Here is a 17,420-nt window from a genome sequence, read left to right as displayed (position 1 = left end):
GGGGTGGTGGGCCACTGTTGGAATTCGGGTCAAGCCTGGTCATTTGGGAGAAGGGCCTGGAGCGTGGCTTTCCTGGAGGCGCTTGCAGTGCCCCTGCTTCCCAGCAGCTGCTTGCATCTCTCTGTTGGAGTTGGGTGGCGGGAAGTATTGCTTGAGAACAAACCCTGAACCTGAAGTCTTGCTGTGTGTGAAGTGTTTTCAAAAGCCACTGTAAGGATGCTTTTCTATTATAAAAATATAGGAACTGCCTTAATGCAAATTTATTGGAAGTGCTTTTCTAAGGGACACTACTCTTTTCAGTTTATTATTTACTTATTTACTTATTTATTCGATTTCTATACCACCCTTCCAAAAATGGCTCAGGGTGGTTTACACAGAGAAATAATAAATAAGAGGGATCCCTGTCCCCAAAGGGCTTACAATCTAAAAGAAACGTAAGATAGACACCAGCAACAGTCACTGGAGGTACTGTGCTGGGGGTGGATAGGGCCAGTTACTCTCCCCCTGCTAAATAAAGAGAACCACCATGTGGAAAAGGTGCCTCTTTGCCAAATTAGCAGGGGTAATGAACAGTTTAATGTTTCTTCCAGCCCTAAATGGCCAGTCCTTGGTTTTCGGGACTTGATAGGATCTTGTTGAGAGCCTTACCGGGCTCTGCGGGGAGAGCAGGCTTAGCCCACTCTCCCCACAGACAAGCAGGACCATCCCTGCCCAGCCCTCCCTGGGTGGCTGGATTGGCTGCCCACACGACTACCAGCTCTGTTACGGAGCTGGTGGGCTAGCGGGGATCAGGGGCTGCCTGGCTCCCAGGGGTCCCAGGATGCCCCGCGCGAGTGCGCGGGGCATTCTGGGAAGATCCCCGTGCTGGGAGGCTGCTTGTAGCCTCCCGTTCGGGGGTCTACTCATGTGTCGCCGCAGCACGGAGCCATGCCATGGTAGCACACGATCAGTAGAACGGGGTTTAATGATCAGTAGAACCTCATTGGGGGGGCGGGCTTAAGCGGGCTAACCGCCGGAAGCCGCACAGTTCCCACAACTGCAAGATAGTGCTTTCCTGCAGTCGTGAGAAAAGTGTGTGTGTGTGTGTGTGTGTGTGTGTGTGTGTGTGTGTGTGTTTGGGGATGTTTAACCAACCTCCTGCCAAAGGTACTGCCTTCACTGGTTGTGTAGATGCAATTCTGAGGTTTTCATTCATGTCTGCCTTGCATCTTCAGCTTACAAACTCCTGAGAAGCCATGGGGACAAAGGAACTAGAACGAGGGCTGCATTCTCACAGTCACAAGGATCTTGGTTAAAAAATTAATTAGGATTAGCAAACCCCATGGAGCAGAGTGTGGGACCATAGAATTTCAGGGCAATCCTAGTTCAAACTGATTGAACCCTAGTTGTGGTTAAATACTGGTTTGAACAGGATTGCCCTGAAATTCTGCATTCTCACAATCAGCTCCACAGGGCTGGTTAACTTCTTATCCCTGTGATTTTTGAGAATGCAGCCAAGTCAAAACTTTTCTGCCTTCCCATCTCCACCCTTTTCTCTCGCACCCCTGACCTCTCTGTTTTTTCCTCCTCCACTTCTTGCAGGATGGATCCCGCCAGCGCCCTGTACAGAAGAAGAAGACGGTCTCCTTCAGCACCATGCCCAGCAACCGCAAGCTCAGCAGCACAGCAGCCTGCATCTCCTTCATGCTGGAGGGTTGTGAGATGAAGAAGGTGCGCTCCAACTCCCGCATGTACAGCCGGTTTTTTGTCCTGGACCCCGACTTGCGTTTCATGCATTGGGAGCCTTCCAAGAAGGACTCTGAAAAAGCCAAGATTGAGATCAAGTCGGTCAGAGAGGTGCGGGTTGGGAAGAAGACTCCTGTGCTGCGCTCCAACGGCCTCTCGGACCAGTTCCCTGACGAGTGTGCGTTCTCCATCATCTATGGAGACAACTATGAGTCCTTGGACCTGGTGGCAAGCTCCGCTGATGTGGTGAATGCCTGGGTGATGGGGCTGCGATACTTGGCCTCCTATGGAAAGCACACGCTAGAGGAAACTCCTGAGACTGGCCATCCCAACCCGCGCACCTCATGGATTTCCTCTGTCTTTGAGATTGCAGACCTGGAGAAGGAAGGCCGAATCCCAGTCTCCCGGGCTGTGCAGCTCATCCGGGCACTCAACCCTGGGATGAAAGCCTCGACTATTGAACTGAAATTCAAAGAGCTCCAGAAAGCAGCTAGTGAGCGGCTGGGGGAAGAGGTGAGCTGCGAGGTCTTTGTGGAGGCCTACTGTGAGCTGTGCACCAGGCCTGAGGTTTTCTTCCTTCTGGTCCAGTTTTCCAGCAATAAAGAGTACATGGGCCTGAAAGATCTGATGAGCTTCCTGGAGGCCGAGCAGGGCATGGAAGGGGTGACGGAGGAAATGTGCATGGAGATTGTGAGCAAATACGAGCCATCCAAGGAAGGCCGGGAAAAGGGCTACTTAGCCATTGATGGCTTCACTCGCTACCTCCTCTCCGCTGACTGCGCCATATTTGACCCCCAACACCGCAAGGTGTGCCAGGACATGAGCCAGCCGCTGTCCCATTACTTTATTAGCTCTGCACATGGCGCATGTCTGGCTGAGGACAGCTGCTTCTGGGGCGGCTCCACCTCGGACATTGGGGGTTATGTGGCGGCCCTCAAGTCTGGCTGCCGCAGCTTGGAACTTGTGGTGTGCGATGGCCCTTCTGGAGAACCGGTGGTCAGTGCCGGGACCCGCTTGGCCTTCTCCAGGGTGGTGGGTGCTATTGCAGAGTATGCCTTCGAGGCCTCTGAGTTTCCTCTCATCCTGTGCCTCTCTGTGCGCTGCTGTGTTGCCCAGCAGAGGCTCGTGGCTGAATATCTGAGGAAGACCTTTGGGGACAAGCTGTACCTGATACCACCAAACCCCAACAAGGTCTACCTCCCTTCTCCGGAAAGACTCAAAAGATGCATCCTCATCAAAGGCCGCAAGCTGCCCCCTAGTTGCCAGGCCAGTGAGGGGGATGTATCCGATGACGAGGAGACCGCAGAGCTGGGCCTGCCGCTTGGTGAGGAGGACCATGAGCCGCCCCGCTGCCGGCGGGTCTTGTGCCAGGAGCTCTCTGACCTGGTGAGCCTGTGCCAGGCAGTGTCTTTCCAGGGCTTTGAGGCCTCTCGGCGGGGCCAGTGCTACTGGGAGGTTTGCTCCTTCAGTGAGGTGGAGGCTGGGCGCTACACCAACGAGGAGCCAGAAGATTTTGTGGCCTATAACAAGCGCTTCCTGTCACGGGTTTACCCCAGCCCCATGCGCATTGACGCCAGCAACATGAACCCCCAGGACTTTTGGAAGTGCGGCTGCCAGATGGTGGCTATGAACTACCAGACACCAGGCCTCATGATGGACCTGAACGCCGGCTGGTTCCGTCAGAATGGGAGCTGTGGCTACGTGCTCCGGCCAGCCATTATGCGCGAGGAGGTGTCCTACTTCAGCGCCAACACCAGGGACACCTTGCCTGGCATCTCAGCCCAACTTCTGCATCTCAAGATCATCAGTGGCCAGAACCTGCCCAAGCCCAAGGGCTCCGGGGCCAAGGGGGACGTGGTGGAACCATACGTCTGCGCCGAGATGCACGGCATCCCTGCCGACTGTGCTGAGAAGCGCACCAAGACGGTGCTGCAGAGCGGGGACAACCCTGTCTTCGAGGAGACCCTGGAGTTCCAGGTGAACCTCCCTGAACTGGCCATCCTCCGGTTTGTGGTTCTCGACGACGATTACATTGGAGATGAGTTCATTGCGCAATACACCATTCCTTTTGAGTGCCTCCAGGTGGGCTACCGCCACGTTCCGCTCCAGTCCCTGGCGGGCGAGCCCCTCCCCAACACGACCTTGTTTGTGCACGTAGCCATCACCAACCGGCGGGGCGGAGGCAAAGCGCACCGGCGGGGCCTCTCGGGGAGGAAGGGGCGGCGCATGCGGGAGTACACGTCTACCAAGGCCACCGGAATCAAGGCCATCGACGAGGTGTTCCGCACTGCCACTCAGCCGCTGCGGGAGGCCACAGACCTGCGGGAGAACATGCAGGTACCCAGGTAGTGGGAGATGGGAGCCGGGGCTCCTGAGTTTGTTTGCAGAACTTGGAGACGGGGAACTCCCTGGGTTATTCCCTGGGTCTTGAACTCCGACGAGGGCACATCCAGACTGTAAAGATAGAAACTCTGCCAGGAAACTGGGTTCAGGCCAGTTTGGCTCTTATGGCCTTCTGCTCCAAGGACCCTAGAAGCTGCTGTTCTAGGCTAGGAGCTCTTTAGCCCTTCTGCAGAACTGTAATTTCCAAAGTGATTCAGCAGGGAGCCTCAGTGGCTAAAACAGGTTTAAAAGTGAGCCATGTTTATATAGTAGGCATGCCCTGAGTATGAAACTGGGTGGTGAGTTAGTGTCTGGAGGAGGTAAGAAAAAAGGGGTGAGGATCAAGCAGGTTGATTTTAATATTGGAAGTGTTATAAGAGACCAGAAGACCGGCTAATCCATCCTCTCCCAAGGGCAGGATTCTCACTCTTATCAGGCTCCTCCACAGATCGCTCATAAGTGAAGAGCAGACATACTCCAGAAACATGCCTATAGGACATGTAGCTCCAAACGACTCGGGCCAGTGAGTCAAGCCACGCTCTCCAGGAGCATCAGTGGCAGCCCAGGGCTGCTTTTACTAGTCCGATCTGGAAGGAAATGCTTCTCACAGCCTTAAACACCCTTCTCACAGCCTTAAGCACCTTAAACATGAGCAAGACCCTGGTCCTGAGTCTTTCCGGAAGGAAATCTAGATTGGTGCAAGCTCACGCCATTGAACAGTCTGTCCTCTCAGGTTGTGGCTGTCCCTCACTGGTCTTTTGAATCCAGTGAGTTTCTTTGCTCCCTCTACTGGTCATCCTTTGATAGAAGTGGAATGAATGCTAGCGTAAGAATCCTGCTAGTGCTCGTCCTAGGAGCTCAGCTGACCTCTCAAATCCCTACCTTGACTTCCCACCCCTTCGCCATCATGCTTCACCTTCTGAGCCTCCCATGACTTTGCCTTCACCTATCTTGTTGCCCTCATTTGCCTTTATGTCCTTGTTGCTATTTATTTATTTTCGTACTTATATCCCACTGTGCTTCCAAGAAGCCCAGAGCAGTGTACTTGGTTCTCTTTATCCTCACAACAACCCTGTGAGGTAGCTTAGGCTTGAGAGGTGAGTGACTGGCCCAGAGTCACCCAGTGAGTTCCATGACTGAATAGGGATTTGAACTTGGGTCTCTCTGGTCCTAGTCCCACATTCTAACCACTAGACCTCTGCTTCACCACCTCTAGCACTCACAGCTGCCCAAGACCTCCTGCTCTCTTAAAGTGGTCCACCCATTCCCCCTTGCTGCCCCATATGCCTGGAACGCCCTGCTAAGAATACTTAGGTGACAATACCTTCTTTACGCTTTCTTCTTTCCTTCAAAACCCTCCTCAAATTCCACCTTTTCCAAAAAGCCTGCAACATAACCGTTCAGCCCATTTATCCCATCTGAAATCCAGGCATCTGCACTGGTCCACAAGTATCCTGTTATATTTGAGTCTCCCTTCCTTCCTTTTGGCTGAAACGAGGTGTTACGGAGGTATCCTGTGACTGCCCCTGCAAACAGCCGCTTTGCGTCTCCTCTTCCCCAGTAATGTCTAGTAAACTAAAATTTAAGCTTGGTGGGTTTCCCTGTCCCTGCATTAGGCAGGGAAACCAACATTTTGACAAAGTGTTATGCATTTTGGCTTACTAGACCTTATGGAACAGAGAAGATCAGGAGACGCAGGGCTACAGGTTTCAGTGGCAGCCATGAAATCATAATGCCTGAGTATCAGCTCCTGGTGTCTTGATTCCCTTCAGTGTTGACACTTGGAATGTAAGGTCCTTAGAGCTAGGGAATCTCTCTCTCTTTTCCATTTCTTTACATTCTGTGTAAAGCACCACATACAGTGAAGGCACAACGCAATGCATCCTGGGACTGATTTCCTCCTTATTGTCCTGATGAAGAGAGAATCAAATCCTCCACTCCATGGCAAGTACAGCCACAAACGGCTGGAGAGGCCTCTGGTCTCTGCAATCTCCTCTTGCCTTCTCTGACAAGTCGGGAGCTGTTGCTCACACTCCTACCAGAAACAGCTGGCTTTATTGGCTGGCATTCTCCCATTGCCCCAGCTGTGCTTCTTCTTGGTCGCTCCATCTAAGCACGCGTGATGTTTTAAAGATGTTTAACCAACAGATTGTGCTGGCTTGAACAATTTCTACGTCTGCTTTCTGTTGTGCCTCTTTTTCTTGTTTTAGGGTTCTAGCATTCTATTGTTCACACATTTTATTTTCAAAAGTGGTTTACGACTAGTTTAAATAAATAAATAGCTCTCTGTCACTAGGAGAGATGTTGTCTCTGGCTGTATTTGTCGTCTGCAGACCAGCTCTGATTTCCCCATTTTTTTCCTCACCAAGAGAAGAACCTATGAATCAGCCCTCCCCATGAACCAGTTAAGAGACTAAGCTCTGAGCTAAGAAACGCCCCCAGCCATGAATTTCTTCAGGCAAACAGATGTTCTCTCAGTCAGGGCTGAGACTGAGAGAAGGTCAGCTTGCTTAAAGAAATTCATTCTTCAGCCCACCCTACTCTCTGAAAAATGAGGGTTATCATACTGGCCCACCTTAGAAGACTGGCACATAGGAACATAGGAAGCTGCCACACACTGAGTCAGACCATTGCTCTATCTAGCTCAGTATTGTCTTCACAGACTGGCAGTAGGTTCTCCAAGGTTGCAGGCAGGAATCTCTCTCAGCCCTATCTTGGAGAAGCCAGGGAGGGAACTTAGAACCTTCTGCTCTTCCCAGAGCGGCTCCATCCCCTGAGGGGAATATCTCATAGTGCTCACACTTCTAGTCTCCCTTTCATATGCAACCAGGGCAGACCCTGCTTAGCTAAGGGGACAAGTCATGCTTGCTACCACAAGACCAGCTCTCATATCCACTGGTATGTGGATGGTTGAGATAACAGATATGAAAAGCCCCGAGCACTTAGAAAAAAATCACAGTGGGTAGCATGCAGACTAAGTTAGTCATGAGTAAGTCTTGTTGAAATTGTTGGGACTTTTACGTTAGTTATGACTAATATGCTGACTAACTTGCCTCATTGATTTCAATGGTGCTTAGTCATGACTTAGTCTGAATGTTATCCTTTATGAATAATATATTTTGTATAAATGAATAATCAATTAATTGTTTTAATTTAATCAATAAGGAAAAGCCATTCTTATTACCATATCCCATGTACCCACACACACCTTATTCCCAATGTATAGATTGAAGACAAGTGAAGCAAAGGCACAGGGACTTACCCAAAGGTGTACAATGATCCCGGCTCTGCCAGGCCTATCCTGAACTCTTTTTCCACTGGGCCATACTGCACCGACTGACTAGAACAGGGAACAGACTGAGGCCCACACATTTTATTCTCTTGGTAAGAGTCCCTCCTTGCCATTCTGCTGAGTGTGGTCTAGTTATGGTTGCCACCGGCTTGTTTGGTGGCAACTCGGGACTGGGCCTTCTCTGTGGCTGCCCCGAAGCTTTGGAATTTGCTCCCTGTCAAAATAAGAGAATCTCCATCTCTGTTTGCTTTTAGGAAGATCCTCAAGACACACCTGTTCTCTCAGGCTTTTAACTGAAATTAATTTTAAACTTTTTATTTTGATCCCATGAAATTGTTTTAACTTTTTTACTCTGTGAAATTTTGGTTTTACTCCATTTTATATTTGTTGTTTTTAAAATATAAACCTTTGCCATGCTCCTTGCCTGAGGGGAAGAGTCGGAGGATAACCCCTACAGTCCTACTGCGTTTAGGGGTACTCTGGCTGCCTCTGAAGTTCAGTGTGATGTCAGAGGCGAGCCCTTGCCCCTCCCAAGTAAAGGGGGTGGGGCTGTCATGGCAACCACCGATTGGGGATGGCAACCAAGACTAGCCCAAATCTGTGGGCTCCTGGGGAAGTGTTGTTTGGACCCTAAGGCAGAAGAAGTATGGGGCCAGAAAAGTATGGGGCAGAGGGCCCAATAACATCCACAGGTGTTGGCATTTTTCTCATCCTTCTTTCTTCTTCCAGAACGCACTGGTCTCCTTCAAAGAATTGTGTGGCCTCACACCAGCAGCCAACATCAAGCAGTGCATCTTAAAGCTGGCCACATGGTTGCAGCCCAGCGAGAAGGAGAGCTCCCCAGCCGTCACCCTCAATCTAGGCGAGGAGTACCCCTCCATGGAGGTCCAGGGGCCAGTCCCAGAGCTGCTGAGGAAAGTGCTTGCTGCCTACGACACTGTGAGTGTCACAGTGGTGGTGGTGGTGGTGGTGGTGGTGGTGGTGGTGGTGGTGGTGGTGGTGAATGCTTCTGGCCTTGTTCAGCGAGCATTGTCTGGACCTTTTCTGCTAACCTGGTTCTGCTTGAATCCCGGCAAGTGACAAATTCAGGGGCACACTTCCGCAGAACAAATCTCAACCCAGGGCCCCAGGCAACCCAATTGGCACCTTTGGGATCAAGCAAAATGCAGCCGTTTAGGTGGCAACCAGTGCCAAGCAGGTTGAGGCTCTTGCCATAGAGATGTGGGGGGAGAGAGCAGATCCCCTCTTATATGCATCATGGTCCTGACAATGTTGCTTTTCGTTCAGTACCAGCAGCACAGTTCACTACCAGGGCTGTAAATTACTCTTGTCTTTTTCTTAGCTCTGTGATCTCAGCTGGTCATCATGGCTTCTCTTCCCACCCACCCACTCCAGCCCCCGTCTAGGCACCATGGGTACTGTCGTTTTGTGAAGCAATTGAGACTTAGTTTGGTGTGATTAAGACGTGAGCACTCTGAGCACATGTTTCCCTTGCAGCAGTCTCATCTTTATTTGCATGGGGTCACAATTCATCTGAACTGCCTCTCTACAAGCACTCCAAATACTATTTTAAATTCCTGTTTTAGTGCATACAGATGGGGGCAGTTTGGATGAACCTCCTCCTTGCCCCCTGGAATAGGAGATGCACCCACTCCTCTCTCAGTCATGCGGGAATCAGGCCAGTCGGAAAGTATAATCTAAACTGGTCCTTGGAGTGGAACTAAACATGACAACAAGTATAAGTTGGCTGCCAAAAAACCTCTCCGTATCAGATTCTCTCTCTTCTCCCTCTAATATGTAGTTAATGGAAACATCTGCCATAACATAATCACATGGTGCGTTTTCGACCTGAGCTTCATATTATTGGCTGAAGGGGGGCGGCGGGCGCTGGCTGGCTGATGTGATTGATGGCCAGTTGCTGTTTTCAATGTCACTTCTAACTTCACTCACAGCCAAAGATTTCAGCCATATCTGTCAGGTGTCCATGATGTTTCTATAGGCATTTTTCACACAGGAGTCTTTAAATTGTGTTTTAGCTTCCGTCAGTGCTAGCTATGTGAGCATCTTGCTTAGACATGGATGAGAAAAGAGAAGCATTTGTAATGCAAATGAGTATTCTTGGCAACAGGTTTTATATTTGCATTACAAGCCCGGACTGAAGCACGCACCACTTTAAGCCTTGTGTGAAAATTCCCTTCCTCTTCTCTTGTCCATGCGGGTCTATTAGCATTGTTCCCCTTGAGCTCCAGCACCAAAAGCAGAGGGGACATTCCAGGGAGGTTTGCCTCTCTCCAGTTGTTCAGAACTTTTGCCAGCCACTGGCAGGAGAGTGAGAATATCTCTGCTCCACCCCACCCCAAAACAGGTGTCTCCTCCCTAACAGTTCACACAGAGGTAGCTTTATTGCTACACTGGGGATGTGAGTGGGTAAGAGCTTCCTGATTGGCAAAATATGTGGCCCCTTCTGCACCCTTTCCCACTCCACGCTGGACAATCCAGCTACCAGCCATTGTAACCCAGCATGCATCTGGGAGGGACTACTTAGGTGCCGTTTGGAGAATACCTGGGAGGCAGTCTACAGCCTGTGGAAACTAACTCCTGGAAACATATGAGTGGGGCTGGGGGAAGGGGGACAGAGATGAACTGAGCAGGAATAATGGGGGCTTTGGTGTAAATTAGCAAAAGGACATGGGGGTGGGGGATAGAGTAAGGCCTGACATACAAGTGGAGCACTGAATTGTTGTGGGCATACAAAAGTATGTGTAATTCAGAGTGCAAAGGAGGAAGGTATATCATGAACATCAAAGAACATTCAGGTGACAGGTAGGGTTGCACCAAGCCTTTAACCTCTGATCTCTGCCTCTTCTTCTCCTTCCCTGCCAAGATGCTCTTTTATTTTTATTATTTATTTATTTATTTATATTATTTATTTACACAGTCAGACAGATGTTATTGACTGGTTTGTTTTATCCAGACATCGAGTCCTTCCCAAGGACCTGGGATGGCTGAATTTTATTGTCACTGTTGTTGCTGCTGTTATAGATATCGTCGCAGAATATAGGCTGTTCCCAGTAAAGCTGTTTTTTGTAACTGGCTGATGGTGATTTCTGTGGCCCCGATTTTGAGGTGCTCTTCAAGTTGTTTTGGAATTGCACCGAGGACACCAATTACCACTGGGATTATTTTGGTCTTCTTCTGCCACAGCCTTTCAATTTCAATTTGTAGATCTTTGTATTTGGTGATTTTTTCTATTTCTTTTTCTTCTAGTCTGCTATCCTCTTATTGCTATGTCGATTATTTTAAGTTGTTGTTGTTGCTGTTTATTTACACAGTCAGACAGGTGTTGTTGTTGTTGTTTTGATTTTGTGTGTGTGTCTGGAAACCTGTAGATCATTTGTTCTTTTAAAACTCAGTTCTTATGCCTCATTTCTGGGGTACCATTTTTATTCCTATTTGTGTGCATATGTACTTGCGTGTAACAACAAGAGGCCTAATTCTCATTGAGAGAATAGCTGTGTCTGGGCTGTACCACCTCAGATTCCAGTCAGGGACTCGTGTAATGGAATTCACCAACATCAAAACAATTTCCTGCACATTAAAAAAACCTAGCATGTCAGGAAGAAGCTCAAGCCAAGCCTTCAGCCTGACATGCTAGTTGTCTGTGTGTGAAGATTGGGGGGGGGGGCGGTATGAAGGACCAGGGGATGTTTTTTATGAAGGATCTTGGTCACATGAAATCCTGCCTGCAATCTGAAATGGTGCAGCCCAAACACAGCTTTACCACCTCGGATCAGAAGTCAGCTTACAAAGAGTAGGTCATTATGAGGAAAAGCCAGGCGTGGAGGGGCAAATGAGTTCACTAGACTTACAGTGGAAATCCTCCTGCAGGTGCTGACGTTAAATCGGGGTAGGTATTGGTCCAGGAGCTTCTTAGGGGGCGGGTTGCTTTGCAGGCTGTTTCTGTTCCCACCCACTCACCACACCCTCTCTCTGCTCCTCCTCCCACCCCAGATGATCCAGACAAGCCGGACACTCATTGAGTCAGCTGATGCTGTTCACAGCAAGATTATTCAGGTTCAGCAATCAGGTAGGTGACAGTTGGCTGTTCAGCGGGACTGCTGTTCCTCCCCTCCCGCCTGCCTAGGATCAAGATGCCCTGAGCTCTGACCTGAAAGGGCAGGATGCAGATAGAACGCTTGACTCCTCAACCCCTAGTGTTAAGCTTTCTGTTCCATTTTTAGCTGGTGTGCACATGTATGTACTTGATTACTTTTGACACCTGATTCCCCAATACCACATGTCTTCTACAGCAGCTGAACACGTGAACTGATTCCAGAGAAAATGACTGAATCTGAGGCGACACAAAAAGTCGTATCTGTGATGGCCTGTTCACACATGCAAGTCATCATTGGATGTTGCAAGTAATTAAGTGTTTAATCTGCATGTGTGAACCAGTTCTTTTATATGTGTCTATATACTGCCTTCCCTTGAAAGAACTCAGGCAGTTGAGCATGCTCCTAGCTCGATGACTGCAGCACTGAGTGACAGCTTGTATGTGTGAATGAAGAGAGCCAGTGTGGCTAGAGTGTTGGACTAGGACTGGGGAGACCCAAGTTCAAATCCCACTCAGCCATGAAACTCGCTGGGTGACTCTGGGCCAGTCATTGATCTTTCAGCCTAATCTACCTCACAGGGTGGTGGTGAAGCTAAACATAACCATATATACCACTCTTAAGATCCCTAGAGGAAGAGCAGAATATAAATGTAAGCAAATCAAGCACACTATAGGTAGAACATTTGTCGCTCCAAACACAGTGCTTTTCAAAGGAGTAAGTTCACACAATTCAGCTGCAAGTCGTCAAGTGTTGAGAAATCATGGACATTTTGTTCGTGACTCAACCCCCCCAGAGCTGGCTGTTTGAAGCAGTCTCCCCTTTAGATGCTGGCCAGTTTTGCTTTTGTGATGAAAATGTATATATGAGTAGCCTTCAGGTTATTCTCTTGACCTTTCCGGAGGCATGGAATTTTTAAATAAAAGGTCCCTTCCAGCGCTCAGATTTGGGGGTGGGGATGGGAGAGGGCTTTTAATGAAATCCAAAAAAAGCCGCTACACACACACACACACACACACACACACACACACACACACACACCCCTCAATCATAGATGAATAATGGTCTGCCTGTAGGGACCATCACAAGGGACCATCACAAAAGCTAAGGCAACTCTGCTCTCCAGCCCCTCTGCCCACGCGCCACCCCCACTTCAAGCATTGGTTCCTCCCTCCCTTTGCATAGACATGGTTACTTGACATAATTCTGTTTCCTGATTTCTAGGTCTTCTATGAATCCTTGCTCCTGTCAAGTATTGAAGTGACCAGGGGTGGGTGAGGGAAAGATTAGAGGAGAGCAAGGAAAACTGGGGGTGGGGCAATATTTGTGGGGACAAAAGGAACAGGAAAGGAGGAACTGAAAAGGATCTGTGCGTAGGCCGGAGAGAAGCTTTTTAAGAGAGTTGAAAGTGTTATGTTAGAGACATCATTATCATTAATGTGCAGCAACAGGTCTTGCAGGTTTTTGAAACACTAAAAAAACCAAAAAAACCCTGCAGGACCTGTTTACCAGGCATAATGGGATGAACATACATACTATGGGCAATGATCCCTCTCTCATACTGCCTCTGACATTTTGCCCCCCCCCCCCAAATGATAGCCTTTCTCCAGCCTTACAGAATTCCTGCCCTTGACAGGAGAAGGCATGCCTGTAATACTTTCCCCTTTGTCTCTTTCCACCCACCTCACTCACACATTTTCTCCAGGGATGGGCTTTCACAAGGAGCTGCACCTGCTGGAGGTGAAGGAAGGTCTGAAAGGCCGGAAATTGCAGAAGGCTCTAGAGAGTTTTGCCTGGAACATCACCGTCCTCAAGGTAATTGGGAGTAGTGTTGACTGTGATGTAGGGTTGCTAGGGCAGGATCCTAGTGCCAGGACTCAACCGTGGGAAACAGGCACAAGAACCTCTGAGCATGCTCAGAGTGGCTTTCTTTTGTCTTTGAAGGCACCACAGGCACCACTGCATTACCCATAGACAGACGCACATGCTCACACAGCTTGGGTTAGGAGGGTAACTGCCCGGGCAGATGGGGTGTATTCCCAGTGGGTGTGAGTCCCAGCACTTCCCATTTTGGAAATTAAGGCCTGTCTGCAGGGCAATCAGCTTTGGCCAGAATTGAAGTCATGGGAGCATGTGACAGGCAAGTGGTGCCACCTAGTGGGCATTTGCATATTTGTTTGTGGTTAAGCTGTTGCTTCCGCACACACCCCCAACTGTATTTAGGGAAATTGGTTTTTTTAGCAACTCTTTGGTTATAGAGGATGCTGCCAACAGCTTCTCTCTGGACTGAACCTCTGTGGATGTTTTCCTTAGCAATCGGGCTAGAATTTGAAATTCCTGCTTATATGTAGTTCTTCCTTTAGCTAGTGCATTGATTGTCATGAGATCTGTGTGTGTTTTGTTTTGCTTTGTTACTAAACAGGCACCTTTTGAGCCTTTTGAGATTGCCTGAGTCATTTTGATGCCTGAAAGAAAACAAACCCCAAATGTGTTCTGCCCCTGGTGATACAAATATGACCAACTAAATAATTAACCCCTTACTGCCGTTAGGAAGAGGCTTTGTTCAATGCATGTGCTTTACATGCAGAAGGTTCCAGCACCTCCAGTTAAAAGGGTTACATAAGAAGCTCTCTTATAAAGAGTCAGACCATTGGTCTATCTTGCTCAGTATTATCTACACAGACTGGCAACGGCTTGTCCAAGGTTGTAGGCAGGAATCTCTCGCAGCCCTATCTTGGAGATGCCAGAGAGGGAACTTGGAACCTTCTACATGCAAGCTTGCAGATGCTCTTCCCAGAGCGGCCCCATCCCCTAAGGGGAATATTTTACAGTGTTCACATGTACAACAACAACAAATATTTATATACCGCTTTTCAACAAATGTTTCCAAAGTGATTTACATAGAGAAATAATAAATGAATTAATGCATGATGGATCCCTGTAAGGAAACATAAGATAGACACCAGCAACAGCCACTGGAGGGATGTTGTGCTGGGGAGGGATAGGGCCAGTTACTCTTCTCCCTGCTAAATAAAGAAAATCACCACGTTTAAAAGGTGCCTCTTTGTCCAGTTAGCAGGGGTTCTCCCATTCAAGTGCAACCAAGGCAGACCCTGCTTAGCAGAGGGGACAGTTCATGCTTGCTGCCTCAAGACCAGCTCTCCTCCCATAGAGGAGACAGATCCTTGACTTGGACAGCCACTGCCAGCCGGAGGAGACAATCCTGAGCTAAAGGCAACATTGAACTGAGTTGGGATAGGGCAGTTTGAGATATTTAATGATACTCAAAAATCTGCCCCCTGAAGCACACTACCTCCTTTTAGGGCTGGCCCTGGGTACCAGCAATATTTATTTATTGTTGAATTTATTTATTTCAATATCACCAAGGGGGAAAGAACATATTCCTCTACCAGAGCTCTGCAGTTTTCAGCATTTTATTTTTTGCTTTTGCTTTTTTTTTTTTTTTGCTTTTGGCTTTGAGTTCTTCCAAGGTGAGCCCTTCCTGACCATACTAGCCGCTGGCTGTTGTGGCTGGGAGGAGTTGTCGTTCAACCACATTTGGGAACTCAAGGTTAGGAAGTTCTTGTCTAGAAGACAGCTGCCTAACTGTTGTTGAGGACCAGGTGTCAAAAGCATAGTAACCAGCAGAGGCCTTCAAAAGCCTCTGCTGGTTACAGGACTCAGTTCGAGGTGCTGATTCTTCACCTGGACCCTGACCTTCTAGGGCTTTAAAAGTATGTTGCGGAGTTCCTCCTTCCAAATGAACTCCCTTCTCCCTTCTCCGCACTTCAGCACCCAGTGAGACCGTGCTTCGGAGAGCTCCTCTGAGATTGGACTAGGAGCAGATCTTTAATCATTTAAAAGTGGGGAATACAAGGAGTACCCCCCACCCCCCACACATACCCCATGTAAAGAGCTTCCTTTTCTTAAAAGTGTTTTTCCTTTGTAATATATGAATGTATGCATATGCACACACGGACACACACAGACACACTTAAAAAATAATAATCCCCAACCCAGAAAATGATATCCCCCCATCTCCATCCATTGTGTTTGACCCATTATCCTGCTAATAGTGCAGGATCCGGCCTTGAGCAATGGGAGCAGAGTTGCCAGAACCTAAGGCGTATGCTCGTGGGTCAAATGGGCCGTAAGCCAGAATTTGGCTTTTTTAAAGCCAAATCTGGCCACCTAGCATGGGAGTGAAAAGGATGGAGAAGCACCCTTATTGCGTCTCTGAAATTGCCATTTGCACAGACTGTGAGTGGGAGGAAGAGAGATTATTCAGGCACATCTGCACTCTAAATTTAATCCAGGTTGAAGGTTTTAACTGTCTTCCCCCAAAGTGCTCTGGGAACTGTAGTTTGGTGACGGTGCTGATCATTAGATTTCTAATTCCTTCCTAGGAAGCTGAGTCAGACCGTGACTTATACTGAGTCATTGATCTCTCTGGCCCAATGCTGTCTCCTCTGGCCAGCTGATGCTCTGTAGGGATGCGAGCTACAGCTTTTTCCCAGCCCTGGAAAACAGACTGAACATGGGACTTTCTGTGTTTTATCGCAAACAAGTTGTATCCAAAGTTGAATTCAATGTGAGAGGCAAACAAACAAACAAAGTGCTCTTCCAGTAGCTTAGGGGTGAGGGGGCAGTTGAGATTATTACTACAAGACCCTCACACTCTGAGCACCCCGGAACCTGCACACAGTAGTCCCACTTGTATAATGTACGTGAATGTGACCCTTGTTCCCCGCAGTCCACCCCTGCCCTGCCACTACTGTTGCATTTTGTATCTTTTGTATTATTTTGGAATAATATTTATTTAAGCATGAAGGCAGTTTGTGACCTCTCTCTCCCTTCTCCTCTCCTCCTTTTTAATAAGGTCTAGAAATATGGCTTAAAAAAAAGAAAATAAAGAGCTGAAATTCAGTGGCCTCAAATTCTATGTAAAATCCCTCCCTCCCCCCACCACAAAAAAATAGCCCTCCTTGTATATTTATTTATTTATTTTCTAGCCTGTATTTCTATTGGTATGTTCGAGGCAAGTAACCAAGTCAATGTGGCATAAAGGAGTCAGACAATATCAATACAAAATAGAAAGTGGAGGTTTGCCCCCTGCTCCTTGCTGCTGAAACGTGAAACATCAAGGGCTTTTCAGGCGGGGGTGGGCTCTGTGAGTGAAGCACTGAAGGTTTTTAGGAGGGCTTGACATGGGCAGCAGCAGGTCTTTTCTTCTTCTTTTCTTCTTCTTTTCCTCCTCTTTTCCTCTTTCCCCCCTGTTTTTTGCTGGCCTCAGTAGCAATGGCATTCTTTTCTACAATGCATCTGATGTAAGTGGTGTTCCAGGGATGATGGGGAAAACTGTGGGGGGGGGGGGGGAACAGTGGGGAAAGATGGCAGCTACCAGCAAAATGAGGGAAATTGTGGGAAACTGTGCTTTCCCCAGCAACTGTAGGGAAAAACAGTGGCTACCAGCAAAGAATTGTGGGAGGAGAGCTGGTCTTATGGAAGCAAGCATGAATTGTCCCCTTTGCTAAGCGGAGTCCACCCTGGTTTGCATTTGAATGGGTGACCACGTGTGTGAGCACTGTAAGATATTCCCCTCAGGGGATGGGGCTGCTCTGGGAAGAGCATCTGCATGCAGAAGGTTCCAAGTTCCCTCCCTGGCATCTTCAAGCTAGGGCTGAGAAAGACTCCTGTCTGCAACCTCGGAGAAACTGCTACAAGTCTGTATGGACAGACTGAGCTAAATGGTCAGGTTCAGTATATGGCAGCTTTCTATGTTCCGAAAATGGTGGCAAGGCAAGAGAAATGCCTATGGAATAATTACAGTTGGACTAAAGTGCTTCGTTTTGCATAGACATGCGTAATAAACAGCACGATTTTATCCAGTGTAAAAGGTCTGTCTGTAT

The 17,420-nt window shown here is 48.4% G+C and overlaps 1 protein-coding gene across 7 annotated transcripts in view; it reads left to right on the top strand.

Annotated features, from left to right (window-relative positions):
* The window catches only part of LOC128331646 (inactive phospholipase C-like protein 2), a 48,015-nt gene that overhangs the window by 24,982 nt on the left and 5,613 nt on the right, over window positions 1–17,420 (top strand). For 3 of the 7 annotated variants that reach the window (XM_053265286.1, XM_053265284.1, XM_053265285.1), the window contains exons 2-5: window positions 1,582–4,062; window positions 8,129–8,338; window positions 11,411–11,486; window positions 13,217–13,326. In XM_053265286.1, coding sequence (XP_053121261.1) covers window positions 1,636–4,062; window positions 8,129–8,338; window positions 11,411–11,486; window positions 13,217–13,326 — 2,823 coding nt within the window. In that variant the 5' untranslated portion in view covers window positions 1,582–1,635. Of the gene's footprint in view, window positions 1–1,581; window positions 4,071–7,333; window positions 7,492–8,128; window positions 8,339–11,410; window positions 11,487–11,709; window positions 11,821–13,216; window positions 13,327–17,420 lie in introns of those variants that run through there. The other 4 variants (XR_008310380.1, XR_008310381.1, XM_053265287.1 and 1 more) reach the window with 4 other exon arrangements.

Source organism: Hemicordylus capensis, chromosome 6 (assembly GCF_027244095.1).
Source record: "Hemicordylus capensis ecotype Gifberg chromosome 6, rHemCap1.1.pri, whole genome shotgun sequence".
Taxonomy (NCBI): domain Eukaryota; kingdom Metazoa; phylum Chordata; class Lepidosauria; order Squamata; family Cordylidae; genus Hemicordylus; species Hemicordylus capensis.
This window is presented reverse-complemented; position numbering and strand designations above follow the sequence as displayed.